The sequence below is a fragment of the Nestor notabilis genome, unplaced genomic scaffold (genome assembly GCF_000696875.1).
Source record: "Nestor notabilis isolate BGI_N333 unplaced genomic scaffold, ASM69687v1 scaffold30928, whole genome shotgun sequence".
Lineage (NCBI taxonomy): Eukaryota > Metazoa > Chordata > Aves > Psittaciformes > Psittacidae > Nestor > Nestor notabilis.
In genome coordinates, this window is record NW_009942019.1 from 7,229 (window position 1) to 25,899 (window position 18,671).

The 18,671-nt window shown below is 40.9% G+C and overlaps 1 protein-coding gene across 1 annotated transcript in view; it reads right to left on the reverse strand.

The window, feature by feature from the left end:
• The window catches only part of LOC104410896 (lipid phosphate phosphatase-related protein type 1), a gene marked incomplete at its 5' end in the record, with an annotated part of 20,814 nt that extends 2,638 nt beyond the window's left edge, over positions 1-18,176 (reverse strand). Inside the window, 3 exons of the mRNA XM_010021188.1 lie at positions 1,757-1,933; positions 8,691-8,941; positions 18,044-18,176. Of these exons, the coding sequence (XP_010019490.1) occupies positions 1,757-1,933; positions 8,691-8,941; positions 18,044-18,176 (561 nt within the window). The remainder of the gene's footprint in view (positions 1-1,756; positions 1,934-8,690; positions 8,942-18,043) is intronic.
• Between the last annotated feature and the right edge of the window lie 495 nt (positions 18,177-18,671).

Below are 18,671 nucleotides of genomic sequence, written 5' to 3' on the forward strand. Positions count from 1 at the left end.
CAACGGTTGATTTTTACCCCACAAGCCCCTCCCTTGTGCATGACCAGACTTACTGCACCCACATGGTGATGCTAGTAAGAGCAAAGACACATTAGCAGTCTGGGGCTTGAGAACACACTGAGTGGGAAAAAAGACAAATAGGAGCTGACACATCTGCTGCCAGAGTGATTCCAGCAGCCAACTCCTTGCTGGCTCTTCCTCTTTGCTGCTCTTTAGACCCACAAGCCCCTCCCTTGTGCATGACCAGACTTACTGCACCCACATGGTGATGCTAGTAAGAGCAAAGACACATTAGCAGTCTGGGGCTTGAGAACACACTGAGTGGGAAAAAAGACAAATAGGAGCTGACACATCTGCTGCCAGAGTGATTCCAGCAGCCAACTCCTTGCTGGCTCTTCCTCTTTGCTGCTCTTTAGACCTGAGCAGGGAGCAGGCTGCAGCCTGGGTGAGTCTGAAAAAACAGGAATCTCACAGCACGCATCCCCTCCAAGCTCCAGCGAGACCCCTTCCACTGCTTTGTAATTGGGCTTGTGAAACTTCCAGGGTAACAGGAGGCTTGCAGGGCCAAAATGTGGCTGGAAGCAGACTATCACTGCTAGAAACAGGAACTGGGAGCACACAGATTGTCCTGACCAGATACATGAGGTGATTGCCTTTTATATGAGCTAGATTTAAACTGTCTTTCTCAGTGGGAATCAGACAAATGACTTACATTAAAGCCAAAGAGATTCAGGTCAGATGTTGCAGATATGTTCCCTTTATTTAAAGGGAACATGGAAATAAATGGTATGTGAAGGGTTTTGTGGTTGGTTGGTTGGGTTTTTTTTGTGGGGTGGTTTTTTTTTTTTTAATTTTTCATTTTTATTTGAATACAAAATAGAAAAAGATCACTGACAGGAAGATCTAGATTTAAAGAATCTTTGAAACCTAATCCCTCCTGATTACAGGGTTAAAGTGTCTGCTGCTATGCAGTAGATAGATGGTTTTGAAGCATATTTTGATTAAAGGGAATCACTCACGTTTCTTGGTAACAGCAAGAACCATCTTGATTGTTTGCTCTGTGGGTAAATCCTCAGCAAGAGATCTCTCACCAAACAGAACACTTAAACCACACAAACAACAGGAGAGCAAGTAACATTCGAACTCCAGAGAGATACCGTTCTTCTAGATTCTCTGGGAAGGCCTTTGCGTTTGGTAGATTTAATGCTTTTGTTTATCCTATGAGATAGTGAGCAATTTCATTGCAACTCCAAATGCTACAAAGGGAGGTAATTTAGTCTCCCAGGGAGTTTGTTCTGACCTTCCTTTCTACTGCACTCTTTTATGGTCTGAAACAAAGGAATCAGGACCACTGCTTAAAGCCCCAGATATACACACTGTGTCCTACATTTTTGCCAGATACCAGGCAGGCAGTGGGGTTTTGCAACATGGGGGTGTCAGAGAAGAAGTCTCAAGTGCAACCCCCTTTTGACATTAGCTGAGACCTACATCACCTTTAAAGCCTTTTCCAGAACAGGTCAAGGACAAACATGTACAGTAACTAAAAAATCCCTTGAAATATATAAAATACACAAATATAATCATATTAGATTTATTAATTAATATACACCAGATTTCATATTAAGATTTTCTCTGATATTTTTAACTAGATAGTCTTAGCAACTGGATTAATCAGCTGCAACTGGCCACAAGAGAATAGTGTGGGTTTTTTTAAAGAATTATTTTAAAAGGAATGTGGAAGGACTGATGGGCTTACCAGAAACAAAGCTACAGCACTGCCCAAGATGAAGCCTGCGATCACGTCCGAACAGTGGTTTCGATATTCAGAAACTCGATTTAGCCCAGTGAGGAATGCAGCACAGAGGGTACCCAGACACAGCACAGGTTTGGCTAACCTGCTACTCTTTGTTTTAATTGTGCTTGTGATGTACATCTGCAAAAAAAGAACAAGCCAAAAATGAAAGCGGCTCTGCCAGAAATTTATCTTTTTCCACCAAGACAAATTCTAAATCAGCAAAGATGTGCCAAACCCCATGATTCAGTTAAAAAAGCATTGGGAAATGGTGGAAGAGATTTAAGGTAATTCAGACAACACTTCTAAGAGAATAAAACAGATACTGTTAAATGATATTTCATGATGTCAAATATCCCATCAATTTGATTTACATACTGGACTTTTGAGCTGGTATGTACAGGCTTAGTTTACTGACTTCCTAACTTGTGTAAGTACTTGCTCATATGTTAGCAAACATGCACCCTGAATGTACATGACTAAGTGTGTGCAAAGGGAGCCAAGAATTTATGTTTACGCTCTTACTAAAACTGTAATGTGCACATGATGGAGTGCCTTGCATCCACGTGAACTAGCTGCTCCAGTTTCCTAAGTGGTGTTAAGTTTAAGAAATAGAGAACATTAAAAGAAACCATTCCCAACATTTTCTCTGCAAGATGAAATGAAACATAGAATATGAGAGTGATTTCTTTCAGAACGAAGTTGATTCTGAATCTCAGAGTATGAAGTTTCACTGTACTCTAAGTAATTTTTAATGAACCCCACGTTTGTGGCAGTTTGTATTTTATTTTAAATGCATTTTGACAGAGTGAATGAAACCACGTGGGTCACAATTAGCAGCTGGTCATTAATTCCAGAGCCACAAAACAGCAAAGATCAGGCAAACAAAATCCGATGACAAAACAATTCAATAAAATCCTCCTCAACAAGGAAGCATGGATGCCTGCATGATTCCCAAAGCTTTGATAAGCAAAGACAATATGTCAAACACGGTTGCCAGAAATACACTGCTGCCCATACATGACACAGAATCAGAAGGATACATTGGAAATATTAATTTGATTTTTGTTACTAATCAGGTGGTAAATGAACCTGAGTCACATAGCATAGGTCTGGTCCAGTGGAAGTACGAACATCTGTTCTGCTGGGGAGTGGAAAAATTACAGACCATGGAAGCGTCTCATCCAGTGGTTAATGTTAAAAGATAGCATTTTATTTGTAAGGGAAAAAAATGTTCTTTTGTTCTTAGAATATGTTCTCAAAGTTGAAAACATTTCTTTGATCCTTTTTCAGATGTTAAAAATTGAAATATGGTTCCCTTAGTATTCTGGACAAAAGACTCTATAGAAGATCCTTATTATTTTAATCATATTTGCAGTACCACCACGACCGGAAAGTCTGATTGTGCTGTCTGCATGTCACAAACCTCATCTTTCTCTTGGATGATTTCATTTCTGGGGAAGGGCACTGTTGAGCACTTTGCCACAGGTGGCTCTGAAATCAGAGTGTGACTCTGAGGGACTGTGGAGACTCCAGAGCTGTTCTCCTTTCTTGCTGCTGCAGTGGCTATGGACACAGTGCTGGCTGAAAACACCAGTCTCTGGCCAAGACTACAATGGCTTGGCTGGGATAAAGTGCCTTGGGATTTTCCTGTGCCTGTGCTGAAGGAAGTCTGCACAGGCTTGACTTGCTTCTTCCAATTGCAACTACCAGCACAGCTTCCTTTGTGCTCCACTTTGCAGCCATGGGTAATTATCTGACTGTATTTTAATGCCCATCCCTTTCTTCTGCATCCCAGGTATAGAGAGGTCACTGTGGTCTGCACATAGTTTTGGGATAGAGAAACAGAAATTACATCCATTCTCAAGGTCACTCTGTTAATTGCCTTTACTATATTCCTTTATTGTGCTGTATTATGCGTAATAAACAATAATGTATTATTTCTCCCTATCCATATTTCTTTTCCCTTCCCCTGACCAAGCCATCAAATATCCCTACAGCTGGTTTCCCCTCACTGGCTGGTGTTGAAAATGTCAACCCTAAACCCATTACCACACAACTCTAGAAGGGAGGGAATGCAGCAACCACCTCTTGGAAGGAAAAGGGACAGGCCAGAGAAACTGACCGGGGAAGGTATATCTGACTGCCTCTAGACATGTATGTAGGCAAAATCATACTTTCATCTGCCGAGAAACTGCAGTGCTAGTCTTCTAACAGCTGAATTTGCCAGATCTCTGCCTGGGGAAGTGAAGTTAGCTGCTGCCGCCGAGCACGTCATTTAAAGGCGAGTTCAATTTATGAACTGGAACATTCTGGTGTGTAACAGCACTGGGAATGCGACTAAGCTAACTGAGAGGTTCCTGCTTGCTCTGTTTTTCAAACCCAATACCTGACTGCACCAGAGGCCTTGAAATGACAGCTAGCAACAGCACTAGGTGGCAATCTTGCCTGGGTCTTTGCTAGTAGGTTGAGCTGTGCTTCACTATCGCCAAAACTCATGTTAAGGTTCTTTGGAAACAATGGGAAAAAATAGCATTGCTGCTGTCTGAATAATTACCACCCACCCTCTCACCCTATGCTTTTCTTTTAGCAGAAACCAGTTCAATATGGAGTTGAATTGCTTTCCTGCTCCCTACCAAAGCACTACTGTGGTTTACAGCATCCAAAGGAAAAGCATCACCTCTTTAAAGTAAGAATGCAGTCCTGCTGTGACAGCTGAAAACTCTGGCTACAGAGAATAGGCCACACATGCTTGTTTTCTTACAGGTATGAGATGAAGCTGGATCTCTGGGTTATCCACATGGGAGAGTTCTCCTTATTACAGGTGGGAAGTAGCTAATGTATTTGAAGCTTCATCTATCTCGTCAGGAAAATGTAAACTTGTAGTAAAGAGAACATTTTTAGCAACGAGAGTAATTAACCATGTGAACAGATTGCCAAGGGAAATCTGTTAAACCCTCATGGGGACGGTTTAAAACAAGACAAACTGCTTTCCCAAAATATGCTCCAATTAATCCATAAATCTCACACTGAAGTAACTGGGAGAGCTTCTCCATTCTGGTCAGGCTTCCTTATCACTGTGGTTTATCTTTATTGTTGTGGTCCCTAAAGACAAGGACTTTTTAAAGATTCCCACAGTGTTTTTACCCTTTCACTTACAGCATGTTTTCAAAGCTTTTGTGTAAGAGCCTAAAATCTCAGTGAAAGTCACTTACATTTGATTTCCTACACACAGCAGGTGTTTTTGAAAATTTTCCACAATGCTATTCATAGGGTAAATTTACAGAACTCTAAATGTCAAACCAGTTATTTGATGGATGGGAAAAGAAAGAAGAAGTGAATATAAAAATATGTGAAGAAAATACAACATCATATTAAAAAATAAACTATATTTTTTTAACTACATAAACCATCTATTCAGCTTCTTTTCTGTGCTCTGATCAGTACACTCAAGCAGTGTATTTAGCAAAATGCAATGTGTGATAGCAGCATTCATCCTGTGCATAATTCCTCTTCCCTTTTTTTAAGGCAGACAAAAGCACAGGCAGCCAAGCACAGGCTTTTTTGTTTGCAAGTTTAAAATAGACATACATACATATACATATTTAGCTATATACAAACATATGCATATATTTAGAATGTATGTTACACCTATGATGAGAAAGGCAAGAGTGGAAGAAATCCATATTGTCCTTGCAGCAGGAAGTGGGGAGATATGTGATAGTTTATTTTCCTTGGAAAGTTCACAATTTCATACCAATACTGAAAAATTCTGTGTCCTACAGACTTTAATCTTTGGCTTTACCACAGAGATTTCTACAGTAAGAGAGAAGCAGAACCTTTGACAACGAAGTGTATTGTAGAACATGATGCAGTCTCCAGCTCAGTGTGGCTGCTTGAAGTGCCAAGGCCTTGAATTTCATTGATTAGTCTGGTAGGTGTTAACATAAAAATGGAAGAAATTGTTGATGGGATCACAGTCACCTAGGCTGCAGAAGGTATTTGCTGCAGTGTTCTCTGCTATTCAGAATTTCCCAGATATTCAAAGTTTCATGCCTAGGTATATATCACTCTAATCTAGTCAAGAAGCAATGCTCTTAAGTGTAAAAGACAGATGCCAGGTCATGGTCCAGTGTGATGAGACAGAGTCTTCTACCAGCTGAATGTGACAGAAAACATTACTTGTGGATGCTGCTAGGCAGGGGGTTAGCTGAAGAATCCTAAAAACTACTAAACAGTCAGTAAGTGATTGGTTCTATCTTTCAACCCTAGACATCCTTTTGTGATTGTAAAACAGTTCTCCTTGCTTTCACTCCAAAGGGAAATGGGAGGATCAGCAAAGATACTTACCTTCCCTCTACAATAAGAGATCCTCCAGTTCTGTGGGTGAAATACTTTAATTTTGGGTGAACACTGCCATCTGTTAGATGTCCTTGTTATTGACTCTTCCATGACCTTTCTCAGAAGAGCATGAAGTAACAGTTGGCTTAAGATGGTGTGACTGCGACACTCACAACACTCATATGGAATATATGATTTTATTGTCTGGTTTTTGTTTTGTTGTTGGGTTTGTTTTGGTTTGTTTGCTTCTTGTTTTACTTGTGGTGAGGTTTGTTTGTTTGTTCTTTCCAGAAGTGTTAATGAATTAAGGAGTATTTCTAGCCTATAATTTTTTCTTGAGAAAGGTTCTTAGAAGTATGTGTTTCTAACTGTACAGCAGCAGCTATTATATGCAGTGATTGCCATCTCTTCCTGTGATTCTTCTAGGAGACTAAGAATACTCCATTAGATGCCATTCTAATTTTTGTGTAAGTATGGAACCCAGAGCTTGCCGCCTCTTTTTTCTTTCCTGTACTTCAGGCAAAGAAGATTTATCTCTGCCCGCAGAGATCACAAAAGGGATGCTTCAGTTTCTCCTCAGCTTCTTCGGCACGTGACAAGAAAAAGCCTATTTAATATAAAACCCAGATTATAGAAAAAAACCCCAAACCAGAACACAAAGCCAAAACAATCACAGTGGGAGTACTGTCAGTAGCAGACTAATGAACAAATCAGTACAGAGACATCTGCAGAGGATACTCGAGCTTCAGTGATGGGAGGAGACTCCTAGGTCTCAACAGATATTTATACAATGAAAGACAATGTCTGTGCTGATTTCATTCTCCTGTCTCCTCATGTCCAACTTGTTCTATTTTTCTTGCTCCATGGCTCATATCTCCAGCTTTATGCAAAACACAGCTATTACTAACCAAACGCTTTTGTTCAGCAGCCCACATTATCACATATATTAGAATCAGCAAAACACGTGCAAAAAATTGTGCACAGCACAATTATTAAGCAAAGCTAGATCAGAACATTGCGTTTCTTGTGTAGTGCTCATGTTACTCCCAACTGACAGGCAAAGAAAAGACAAGCGACAACACCTTTAGAGCTAGAGGGGTGTTTCAAGCAGAGAACTGGCCTAAAATTGGATTGCAAGCTGAAATGCCTTAAGGACAGAGTTTTATGACATTAGAGCTCAGAAGTAACTCCATGTCCTGGCTCCATTGGTATCTTCCTATGTGGGGAGGAGGGAAGGATGGTCTTGAAACACTAGGGCTCAGAAACACTGGGGATTTCCTGTTTGTGGAAGACCTGCCTTCCTAGGAAACATGGGAGGTTGGACAGGAAAGTCCATGAAAGGATGTAACTAGCTTAGGGCAGAACCAGGGCCAAGCCTGATCCTGCAGCTTCCATCTAAGAGTTTTAATGGTGAAAACAGCTTCTACAACAATGTTGAGTTTATTGGGAACTGTATTTCACATGTGGTTGCTTATTGTTCGGAAGTAATGTGTGCAAAATGTTACAGGCTTTCCAAACACTTCCCAACCAATCCTGATCAAAGGAGTTCCTAATTTATATCTCTGACAGTATTCACACAATACTCGGTGCAAACAGATGGATATTGAAACAGCAGTGGGTGGCCTCTTGATTTTATAGTAATAATGTGGTGTTTTATTCATCTGCTATGAAGATCAGGGTAAAATATTCAGCAAATACCTTGCCATTAATAAGCCTAAGGATTTTTTCAAATCCTGATGACCAACAGACAGACTCTGCCACTCATTTGAGTCAATCTGCTGGTGGAAAAAGGCCTAGATACACCATTTTGAAATCAGAACCAGATTAAGTCCTTGGATTTTAATGCCAAAACCACCAAGGTTTTCTACTTTATGAGTAAGCTTTTTGGATCAATTTTCAGACATCACAGAAACTTCAGCCAGAGAACACAAAGAAGTGGCGGATTTCTTTCTCAGTACTCTTAAAGACAGACAATTTCCTTCCTGACAGTATAGCAGCATCACCTTGTCAAGATGTCAACTGGGGGACATTTATTTGTGATAACAGCAAAATTATGGCACTGACTTTTATTACAACCTTCTGTACACGGGGAGTTCAGGTCCTAAACAAGAGGAGCAAAATCCAGCCTAGTTCAGCCTCCCATTGAAATGGCACAGTTCACAATTTTAATGTTCAACAACCTATGTCATGTGAATAAAAGAAATACTAGTGATTCAGGGGCCATTTAAGCATCAACTTCATCTTAATGTTCATGAGACAGGGCTGGGAGAAGAGGCTGAATGCATACTCAAGACCTCTGAGAAGATCAGCAGTAAAGACAAGATTAGGACCTCATGCCTCCACATCATACAATGCCTCAAAAGCAACAAGCATTTGATTTGCTCATACTAGGGTTGCTAAAACAGACAGAGAGAGATTTTCCCCTACAGATAAGGACGTAAGCCCTTCCCAAAACAACCCTCTTTTCCTTCAAAAACCCATTGTAAGAAAAATGGCTCCACATACATGCACCTACAGAGACCCCTCACACAAGTTAGAAACCATCACTGGCACTCACCGTGGCATATAAAGCTGAGTAGATGCTCAAAGCAGCATGTTTGGATGGAAAGGATCTCCTTGCCTTTTCAATCACCCCCACATCCCCAGTGCAGATGTTGCCGTTGTTTATGAACTGGTGGTGGGCTCGACAGTCATTTCCAGTGTAGTTGGGTTTACATACAGTCAGGAAGTAGGGAGCCAAGTTCCCAGTCACAACCTGACCAGCATTTACAAATATGTCAGTGGCAAAAAGTCCAAATGCAAACACTCCTGTGAGAAAAGGTTTAAAATCATGATTATTCAAACAGGTTTAAAAAAATATATAAATCTTGGTACCTGAAAGGAAGAGACATAATGAGAGGTAAGCAACCAAACCCTGGTTCTGCAATCATTACCCAGAAGAAGCCCCTGCTGACTCTAGCAGAGTCCTGCATCAAAGGCATGATGCAGAAGACCGCATGCTTAACTCTGACAGGTGATTAACTCAGTGACTCCAGAAGGACTCAGAAACAGGCTGAAAATGATAAGCAAGTACATAAGTGTTTTTGTGATTCAAGCTCTGAACAGGAAAGGCTGCACCTATAGTATGTCTGTAGAGCTTCCCCTATGACAGAGACTCACAGTCCAAAGTCAGGTGTCATGCACATGAGTTGTTAAAAATGTTTTTGTATTTTTGCCACATCTGGGCCAAAAAAAGGGAATATAATGTCTCTGAACCTGAAAGAGCAGTGTAGTCCTGAGGCACTACACTGCACTTATCTTGATTATCTAATGTTATGTATTGTCTGGTTTTGGCTATTCACCGTCCTCATGTTGAAAAATTAAGACCCTGATCTAGTAATATTTGGAAGGTCCCTTTCGAAACATCCTAATACTTTTCTCTGGAAGACATTTCCACACAGTTGCTGTTCAGCTCATGTCACTGGGAGCGCACACCCACAAATGCTCCAGCAGAAAGCATTCTCTTGAAAGCAGGAACATTTCCGGGGTTGTGGAGCACCCCTTGTTCAATACTGCAGTTGTCACATCCTCCACTGACTTCTGTTAGTGTTACCAATACCTACTATAGCTGTTGTAAACATATATGAGGATCTTACACTTGCATGTACTGCCCACATAGCAAAGGAACAGAACAGCAGGTTTGCAGAAATGCCAAACCCAAACATTCTGAATGACTAAATCAGCTCCTCTGTCTGCCTTCCTATCACTAAGGTGGATTAAAATATCACAAAAAATGAAAACAAATAAATATTTACTTATAGTGTGGGAATGTTGAGGGTCATGTATTTTTGCTTTCCACCTCCTGTATCTCTGTAAGCAAAAGTAATTTAAATTATAAATTAGCTGAGATGGCTGTGTTTAAATATAACCAAGAGCTGGAGCTCCAGGGAAAACACAGGAGAGCTGTGATACAAGAGCTGGCACCACCATGGTTATAACAACTTCACTGGTACTAAAAAAAAAGAAGAAAAAACACTGCTATAGTCTGAGAAACAAAAACTATCAGGGAGCAATCAAAATAATGCAGCAGAAAATGCCTTACAACAAATTAACAAGAATCAAGGATTGTTCTGCAGATATTGTCACTGCTTTAGAAAATGGAAGGGCTACAGCTGACAGGTCCTTCAAAATGCTCAGGGGCTAACTACACACAGGACACTTGTACAGACAGTAACATAAAATAGAACCCATAATTAAAAATGAATTAATTGTATGAGTGTCAAGAGGAGATTGCCAGTGCCACTTGCTCACAGAGATGGTGCTGTGCTGTAACACAAATTCTTCTCTGGTGGGGCAGTGATGAGAAGAGCCCTCTCCTTGAGTAGCAGCCTGAAGCGGCTGTGTTAACCGGAAGGAGTGTTAGCACAGTGAAGACAATTTTGGGGACTGAATTTATTACTGTTCTTTATATGAGTTTATTATTATTCATTATTAATGAACTGATGTGTTCATGGATTCAAAAAGCCACTGGTGGTGAAAGAAGGAGGTAGCCTTCCCCTTGTTCTAGCCTGCAGGACTGCCTCTTGTCTTTTTACTGGCTTAAGTATCTTTCTTCCATTTATCCTGCTAAGTGGCTGTATTTAAAAGGGAAATAAAGAAAGCACTGACACTACTCCTTTATTTCCTTTATCCCTCTGCTAATATTTTAAATCCATGGTTTTCCGCAGCTGGCAAGAACTTCTCATCTACATTAGCAAGTGCACAAGCAAGTTCAAAGGAAAAAGGCAGTAGGTATTTTCTCAGCCTGCTGAAACAGCAAGTTATGCCAGAGATTAATCTTGTTTTATGTGTGGCTCTTTGGACAAATTTTTCTTTTTTTTGTCACAGCTTGGTTTAAATGGCGTCTTTTTCATGCACTGTGCAAATCACATGGAATACGGAGGGTATATTACCCAGCCCTTTACAATACTTAGAAGAAATCTAAAAGCCAGGCAGTCTGGCCCACAGTCTTTATTGCATAAGTAAGTACAAGCCAGGAACTGAGGTGTTTCAGAAAAAGCTCACAGGCTTCACTTCTAGGCAGTGCACAAGTACAAAGGTGGTCCACTGTTTTTCTCAAAAAAACCCCAGGAGTTTCAACATTTTAATTTTCTTAATATTGGGTAGCACTGAAAGTGCTGGCCCAGACTCAACTGCTGAGGGTTGCAGTACTCTGCAGAACAGCAGAGCAAGCCATGGTTGAAACCTTTATCATGCTCTGATTGCGATGCATATTGATCACTATAATTCCTCTCTCGCAGTTCTGCCAAACTGCGCCTTACAAAAATCATAGCTATGTGCAGCAGTGAATTCAGCTAGGAGGAATTTAACCCTTACAGATTGATTACACATCATGTAGTCTCTGGAGACTGAGATACGGCTGGCTGTAATTGATTTAAAGGCTGTAACACCAGTGAGCCTGGGTAGTGGTGGAGAGTCCCCTGACGGTTTTTGTATCTCACGAATCCAACTGTTCAATGGATTTATTTAATGACCTAGAGAAGCTAGGCTACTGACCAGAGCACAAGAATGCAGTGATGTGGTTGCCAAGTTTTAAGAGGCAGACAAATTGCTGCTGAAAGGCTTCACAGGAAAGGCAACTACCCCTAGCTCTTCAGGGTCATATAGCTGAAGTGTGTGATATAATGCCACAGAAAGAGAATGGGAGAACATGTACCTCTTCCAGACTTTAATGCTCAGGTGTAACGGGAGGTGATGTCATCCTGCTAAGGAGAAAGTGCTTTATCATACTGTGCTTATTCTGACCCAGAAAACCTGGAAGAGATCTTTAGTCCAGAACTTAGCATATGCTGAAATAAGATGTAAGCATTGCAAGCCACATGAGAAGACCCACAGCCTATACAGTTGGTTACTAGTAAAAAGTATGGACAGAGGTTAATTTCATTTACATAGAGACAGTCCTTTCCCTCATCCACACATGTCACACACACATTTCGCTGCACAAAGAGGCCTTAAAGAAGGAGCGGAAACTACTTCTGGAAAGGATTCCTGACTTTTTGTCACTATCCTGCCTCTCAGCTGTGTTAGTGTGTGTCAAAAGCAGTCAGAAGCAGCCAGAAGAGGCTAGAAGGCAAACTGGTAAGTAGAATGTAACTGAGAGAGAGACTAATTTAGAGGAGAGGTAAAGGGTAGTCTGTACTCCCTGCTACTCTCTTTAGCTGCCCAAGAGTCCCAGAAGAAGGAACTGAGGATCAGATTTTAATACAACTTTACCTCCAGCCAGAAAGACCTTAAACAAACCAAAAAAGAACAAACAAGGAAAGTCCTGTTCAAAAATGCTGAGGACAGACAACATGAGTCTTTCCATTTCCATTTCAGCTGAACTAAGAATTGCCTTGGCAGAAGAATCTAAATTTTCGGCAGCTTCAATTTTGAATGGTTCAGTTTTAATTTCTTTACTTACATCTCCCCCTAAATTGTTGCCAGAAAGTCCTCCAAGCATGAACCCGTAACTTCTGGGGTCTCACCGCCCCCCCCCAAAGTCTTTCCTTACTGAGCTCCCTGTGTGGCTGTTGATCACTGTTGCCACCTCCAAATATGTCTATTGCTTTTTCTAATACAGACATCTGCCCTGAAGAAGAATCCGTCTCTCCTCACTCACTATAACCTCAGTACAACCCCATCTTCTCCCTGCAATTTATGTTCAAATTCTCTCTTCTTCTACACTGAATCTGTCTAAATATCAGTGACTGCAGATGCTTGTGACTCCATAGAAACTCTCACTATTGCAGACATTTAAAATGCCACAGATTTGAAACAAAACAAAAAAAATCAACAAAAAAACCCTCAGAGATGTAGAACAGTTGAAAAGACATCAGGAAGAGAGAAGTGAGAAGTAGGTGGAAATGAGAATGCAGAGATAGAAGGCTTTATTAGAGAAAAAAAACCCCATTAAACCCTTAAGTGACGTGACAAAAGAAACAATGTATTGAAAGGCTCATGAGACATTGGAAGCTGTGCTCTTTGGTAACGTATCATCATGTCTTCTACCAAGTGCATTTATCTAGGCACTTGTTTCTCAGTGCCCAGTCAATTATCTGAATTTGTCACACTCAACCTAATTTGCTCAGAAAACATTCATGTTACATATGCACACTAACACTCCCCCAACCTGTTTTCCATGCCTATGTTTTTTAAAAGGATTAGCGTTCTACTAGAAGGGTTCCCTGGAAGGACTTGTGCCTCTATGGCAATGCTGATCCTCAGTCCATCTCTGAAGGTTTTGCTGTAATGGTCCTGTGCATCCAATAGAGCTATATATTTATAGTCCTGTGACTCACTGTACTAAACCACCCTTCATCATGATAACTGAAAGGGTGCTGTTAAAGGAGCTCTGTATCATTAATGCATTTTACAACTGGAGAGATGGGGAGATGGGGGTTGCAGTAAAATTTATTGTCTGTTGCCATGGCATCAGGAACAGGCTCAACAGAAAGCTCTTTCCAAGCACTCATAATCTGATCCTGGAACTGGCTTTGATCTCCCAGTGAAGACCTGAAAGCTCACTGCTCCAGGCATCTACTGCCTCTTGTGCCTGCTTTACCTGTGGTCCCGCCTGGATACTGTTCCCTCAAGATGTAAGAAGGAAGAAATGTGGTCTAGGCATGCAAGAAAAAATTCAGTTCCCAATGTGACAATACTCTGGAGTCTCAAGACTCCTCCCCACAGATACACAGGATTTCTTTCTTCCTCGCTGCTTCACAACTATCCAGACAACAGCCAGCTCAGAGCCTGGCATAAAAGGGGAGAGTAAGGTTTGATTTGTCCCCAACACGGTGACCTGTTTCTTATCGCGGAAGCTCTTCAGTGATAAGAAGAAGGACCTACAGAAATTTAAGCTGCAGTCTAGGTTAGGGGCAGCATGCCTTAATACATCTTGAGCCCTTCTGAAAGGCAGCCAGTTAAAAATAGAACATGCATTGTTAAAAATAGAACATGTCTAAAAATACAACATACAGTGAACTTCAGATCCAAGGTAGGCAGAAGGATAAGATAGGTAACTATGTCCCGCAGCTGCCTAGGGAATTGACATTAGAGTTATGGGGTAGATCTATCCTATTACAATAAACTCAATGTGTGTATAAATCTTGTAAACCTTTATTTGCTGAACTAACACCTTAATTTGCTGAAATAAAGCCCTAATTTCATTCTTTAGTTGCCCACTGTGAGGTGTCACCATGCTCTAAATTAAGCTGTCAGCAGAAGCTGATCTGCACCATTTGTTAACTGCAAATTATGCAGGTCCAAAGTAAAAGCTACTGGTAACAAATTCATGAAGCATGCTGCACTCGTAAGTATCAGAACTGGAGAGAGGCTACTTGCATGTTATCAGTGCTTTGCAGGTATACAACTTAATTACATGGATTAGAAACCTAACAGAGCAAAATGCAACACAATGCACACTCTAGTCACCCTTCCAGAGTCGGGGAGGTCTGAATACATGATCCTGGAGGCATGATAGCCACTGTATATAAACAAACTAAATACTAGACTCAAACCATTCAGTATATAATGCTAAAATATTTTTTAATCTCTATTCACAACACAAATGATGAAATAGAACATAGCAGCAAATCCAATATGGCAAGATGTTAACAAAGTACTGAATGGGAAATTATCACAATACAGGGAGAATAAAAACACAAAACACTGTGTACTAAAGTTGGGATACTGGGAGAAGAGGCAAAGGCCCAAGAAATAACTGCGCACACACTGGTTTCTCAAAGGTCCAGCAGGTAACGGCAATTTTGGCAGCAGAAATTCGTAATAAAACTGCTGGGAGGGGCTGGGAGGACAACGTGACTGCAGAACAGCAGTGCAGTACCAATATTTTAGACAGAAAAAACAGCTCCGAAGCCACTGCACACCTCTTGTTTGACCTGAAAATCTTCAAAATAAATGTTTGTGGAAGCAGTTATAAAAGATAAAGAGCAAGATGGAACAAATTGCAACATACTTCAAAGTCTGACGTTTCCAAGCTAAGCCATCTTTTTTTTTTTTCACTGATAAAGGAATTGAATTTGTAAATACAGGAAACACGGCAGGTTTCACCAATCTAGGCTGCAGTAAAGGACTTGATGAACACTGAAGCAAATTGAAAGGCAGCCCTTTGTCACAAAAGCACATGTCTGCCAACCCGCAGAACTCATGCCTAGCCCAGGAAGTAGTAAGAATTTTTGGTTCTGCTTCCTGTGGACAAAAGAACAGGGAGGGACTTCAAACAAAGCTCAGCATTCAAGGTCCCCCACGAAACTTAGGAGGGGAGAAACTTAGGAACTGACTGCTGCTGAGGGCTTGAGGAAAACAAAGAGAAAATAAACAGGGAGCACAGTTGGCAAGGTAAGAAAAATCAGGGAAAAGAAACTTGGAGCTTTGCCTATATCCCAGAAGAGTTTCAGGGGTTTGGTTTAGCTTAATTCTTTGATCCACTATCAAAGTGAAAAGAAGTACTTCATTATGTACTTTTTCATGAAGAAAAAGCAAGAAGGGAAAAGGCTCAAGTCTAGCAACCAAATATGAACTATCCCTTGGAGATAGTATGACAAGGATGCTCATCTTTCACATCACCAAAAGAGAGTCTGGAGTTTCCCTTTTTGCTTCTTTCCTTTCAAAATCTGAGTGAATATGAAATGAAGTATCTATAACTTTCTCTTCTTTTTGTGGCAAGTCCATTTAGGCTGCTGTTCTTAAAACCCTATCTCTTCCCAGAAACTCCAGTTACAGAGTCAAGAGGGGAGAAAAAGCCTCTTTGCCTTTCTAAAATTTGGGGATAGCAACTCTCAGAAGCTCTCCATGGTGTGCCTTGCAGGGTCAGGAAGTAGTTCATTTTTCCTCACACATGAATACTTGGACACATTGAAGGATTTTTCCTATCCTTTTGAGTAATACCAACTGTAATGACTTATAAGGCAGTATTCCAAGGAGTTATATTACTACTTTTGCTCACACATCTGAGCTAAGGAAAACACCAGATATGGATATTCAAATCAATTCGTACCAAGACTAAATAGGCAGCAAAATTCTTTGCAACAAGATAGACTGCTTGCTAGGGTATCTTGGAAGACAATCTACTTAACCAACTCTGTAATTTATGGTCCTCAAGTTTAGCAAGAGAAGATGCACAGAAGGAAATCCGTGTATGAGCAACCTGTTCGTCTGTCCAGAGCCAAGCATCCAAGTAGTCTCTTTCTGAAATAAGCAGTTGTATGGAGCTAACTTCCCTGAATATCCAGCACAGGCTACAGCTGCTCAGTCCATGTCATGTTTTCAAAACAAGGTGGTATGTCAATGAAAAAAAAAGCAGTCATTTTTAGTTCCTTTCATAAATTATTTCAGCTACTTTTCAAAAGTCTCTACTTCTCTCATTTTACTGCAGGGCAGGGAGAAGGTTGCAGAAGAAAACAAGCAAACAATCAGTGTATTTAAGACGAGACAAACACTTTAAGCCATTTCTAATAATGTTAACTTTTTCTTAGGAAAACAAATATAGCTGCAAAGCCAAGATTGATTTCTCTAGTAGGGTTCATATCTATATTTACTCCCTGAGAGTCCACTGTATCATCACTACCCCCTGCTCTTCCACCAGAAGAGAAACAATAGCACGCATGTTTGAGAATAAAGCTAACTACAAGGAAACATACACAGCAAGTGCTTAGCTTCCATGATCTAAGCTCTTTTAGTGCTGACCCCACAGGCAAGAGTATTTGATTAGGACTTTGCGGCATGCTGAATGTGCTGGAACATTCAAACAGCCCTAAGTGGCCCAGTGAACTCTAGTACCCTGCTCCTCTCTTAATGGCAGTTTACTATCCATCAGTATATCCTAGAGGTTATGTGAAGTTCAAGGGTATTTTACTTTTAACTGCGTTCCCACGTCTTTTGCTTTTGTCAGCAGCATCCAGGCCAGGCCTCAGTAATGAACCACAGGTTGGTTGTCTCTACCTCCGGTGTGGAGCAAGGTAAAAAAGCATTTCCACTTCCTGACTGCTGTGCATAAAGCAGGAGAGACAGAGTGGGGAGAGGAAGAAAGAAAACCTTTGCAGCACGTATTTGCTGCCCACTTCCTACTCCGCTGCTATAAGGAGTAGCTACAAGGAAGTGAGCCCTCCTTGTCTCTAACACTGAGAGGTGTGGTTTGCAGCCTTTAATGGCTGCAAATTGGGAAACCTTCAGAGAAGAACTAGATTTTCTGTTAGTGCCACAGTGGAAACACAAGCTATAATGCTATTCCTCTTTCTGCTCCAAAAGAACCATGGGATCGTCACCTCAGTAAGGTCTCATAGGCATTTTTTCCACTAATCAACAGTGTTAAAAAGGCTTTGTGGTTTGCATGCAGCATATAAAGAAACCCCCAATGGTTTGGTGACAGAACTTCTTCATTAATTTCCTAGTGATTAACTCAATGAAAGCTCCAACAACAACAACAAAAAAAACCCCAAACATTATTTTATGTGGACTCTGTGCTTGTTTACATTTTGTGGCAGAGCTATGGATGTTAAAATTAGAGCTGAAAAGAAAAATGCCAAAGAAATGGGCTGGTGAGGACCAATTTGTAAGTAAAATGGGTAGCTTACACAGGCTAGCAATGATGGAATTATTCATATAAGGATTTGATTGGCATAACCTCCTTCAAGGGTCCAGAAGAAGCATTAAGCTCAACAGAATAGTATATAAATCAGCTCCAGCCAGCATGATATGGCACATTTTGAACATTACCTTGCAAATCCCGAGGGGGGACTATCCCTCTAAGGTGGAAGATGCCTGCAAAGATTTCACAGCTTAATTAATTTTGTGGTGTAGATTACCAGGACGTTTTGTTCTGTTTTGATGCAAAAAGGGACTAACTAAGCTTGCAGTACTAAGGATGCTTACCTATAAAACGTATTATTCTTCGAAGCAGTGGGTTCAGGTAACAGCACTCTCCAGTCAAAATAGTTTTCTCTTGGATAATAAGGGTTTCTCGGGTTGATTTTATGAAATACATGGATATCTCACCAATAAAAATCTGCAGGAAAGGGAAAGAAATGGAGGGTTAAAAATGACATGAACAAACATGAAAACATGGCTAACTGGTTCCAGCCCACAGGTACTACTACACAGCAGTGTGTGTTTGGAAGAGTGCATTCCACAGTGAGGCTACACTTACTTAATGGAGCTGAACTGACATATACTCAGCTCATGGCCAAGAAAAGGATCTGCCATTCTTGCACTCAGTGGCAAGACATATCAAGTATTAGGCCGCCTTATACTAACTCCTGGAACACAGGGAGCAAAGAGACTTGAATGAATACTGTGGATCACAAAACCTTCCATTTTTACTGCGATTAGCACAGAATTTGTCATGTCATAGAATCATAGAATCATAGAATAGTTAGGGTTGGAAAGGACCTTAAGATCATCTAGTTCCAACCCCCCTGCCATGAGCAGGGACACCACACACTAAACTGTGTTGCTCAAGGCTCCGTCCAACCTTGAACACCGCCAGGGCTGGAGCATTCAC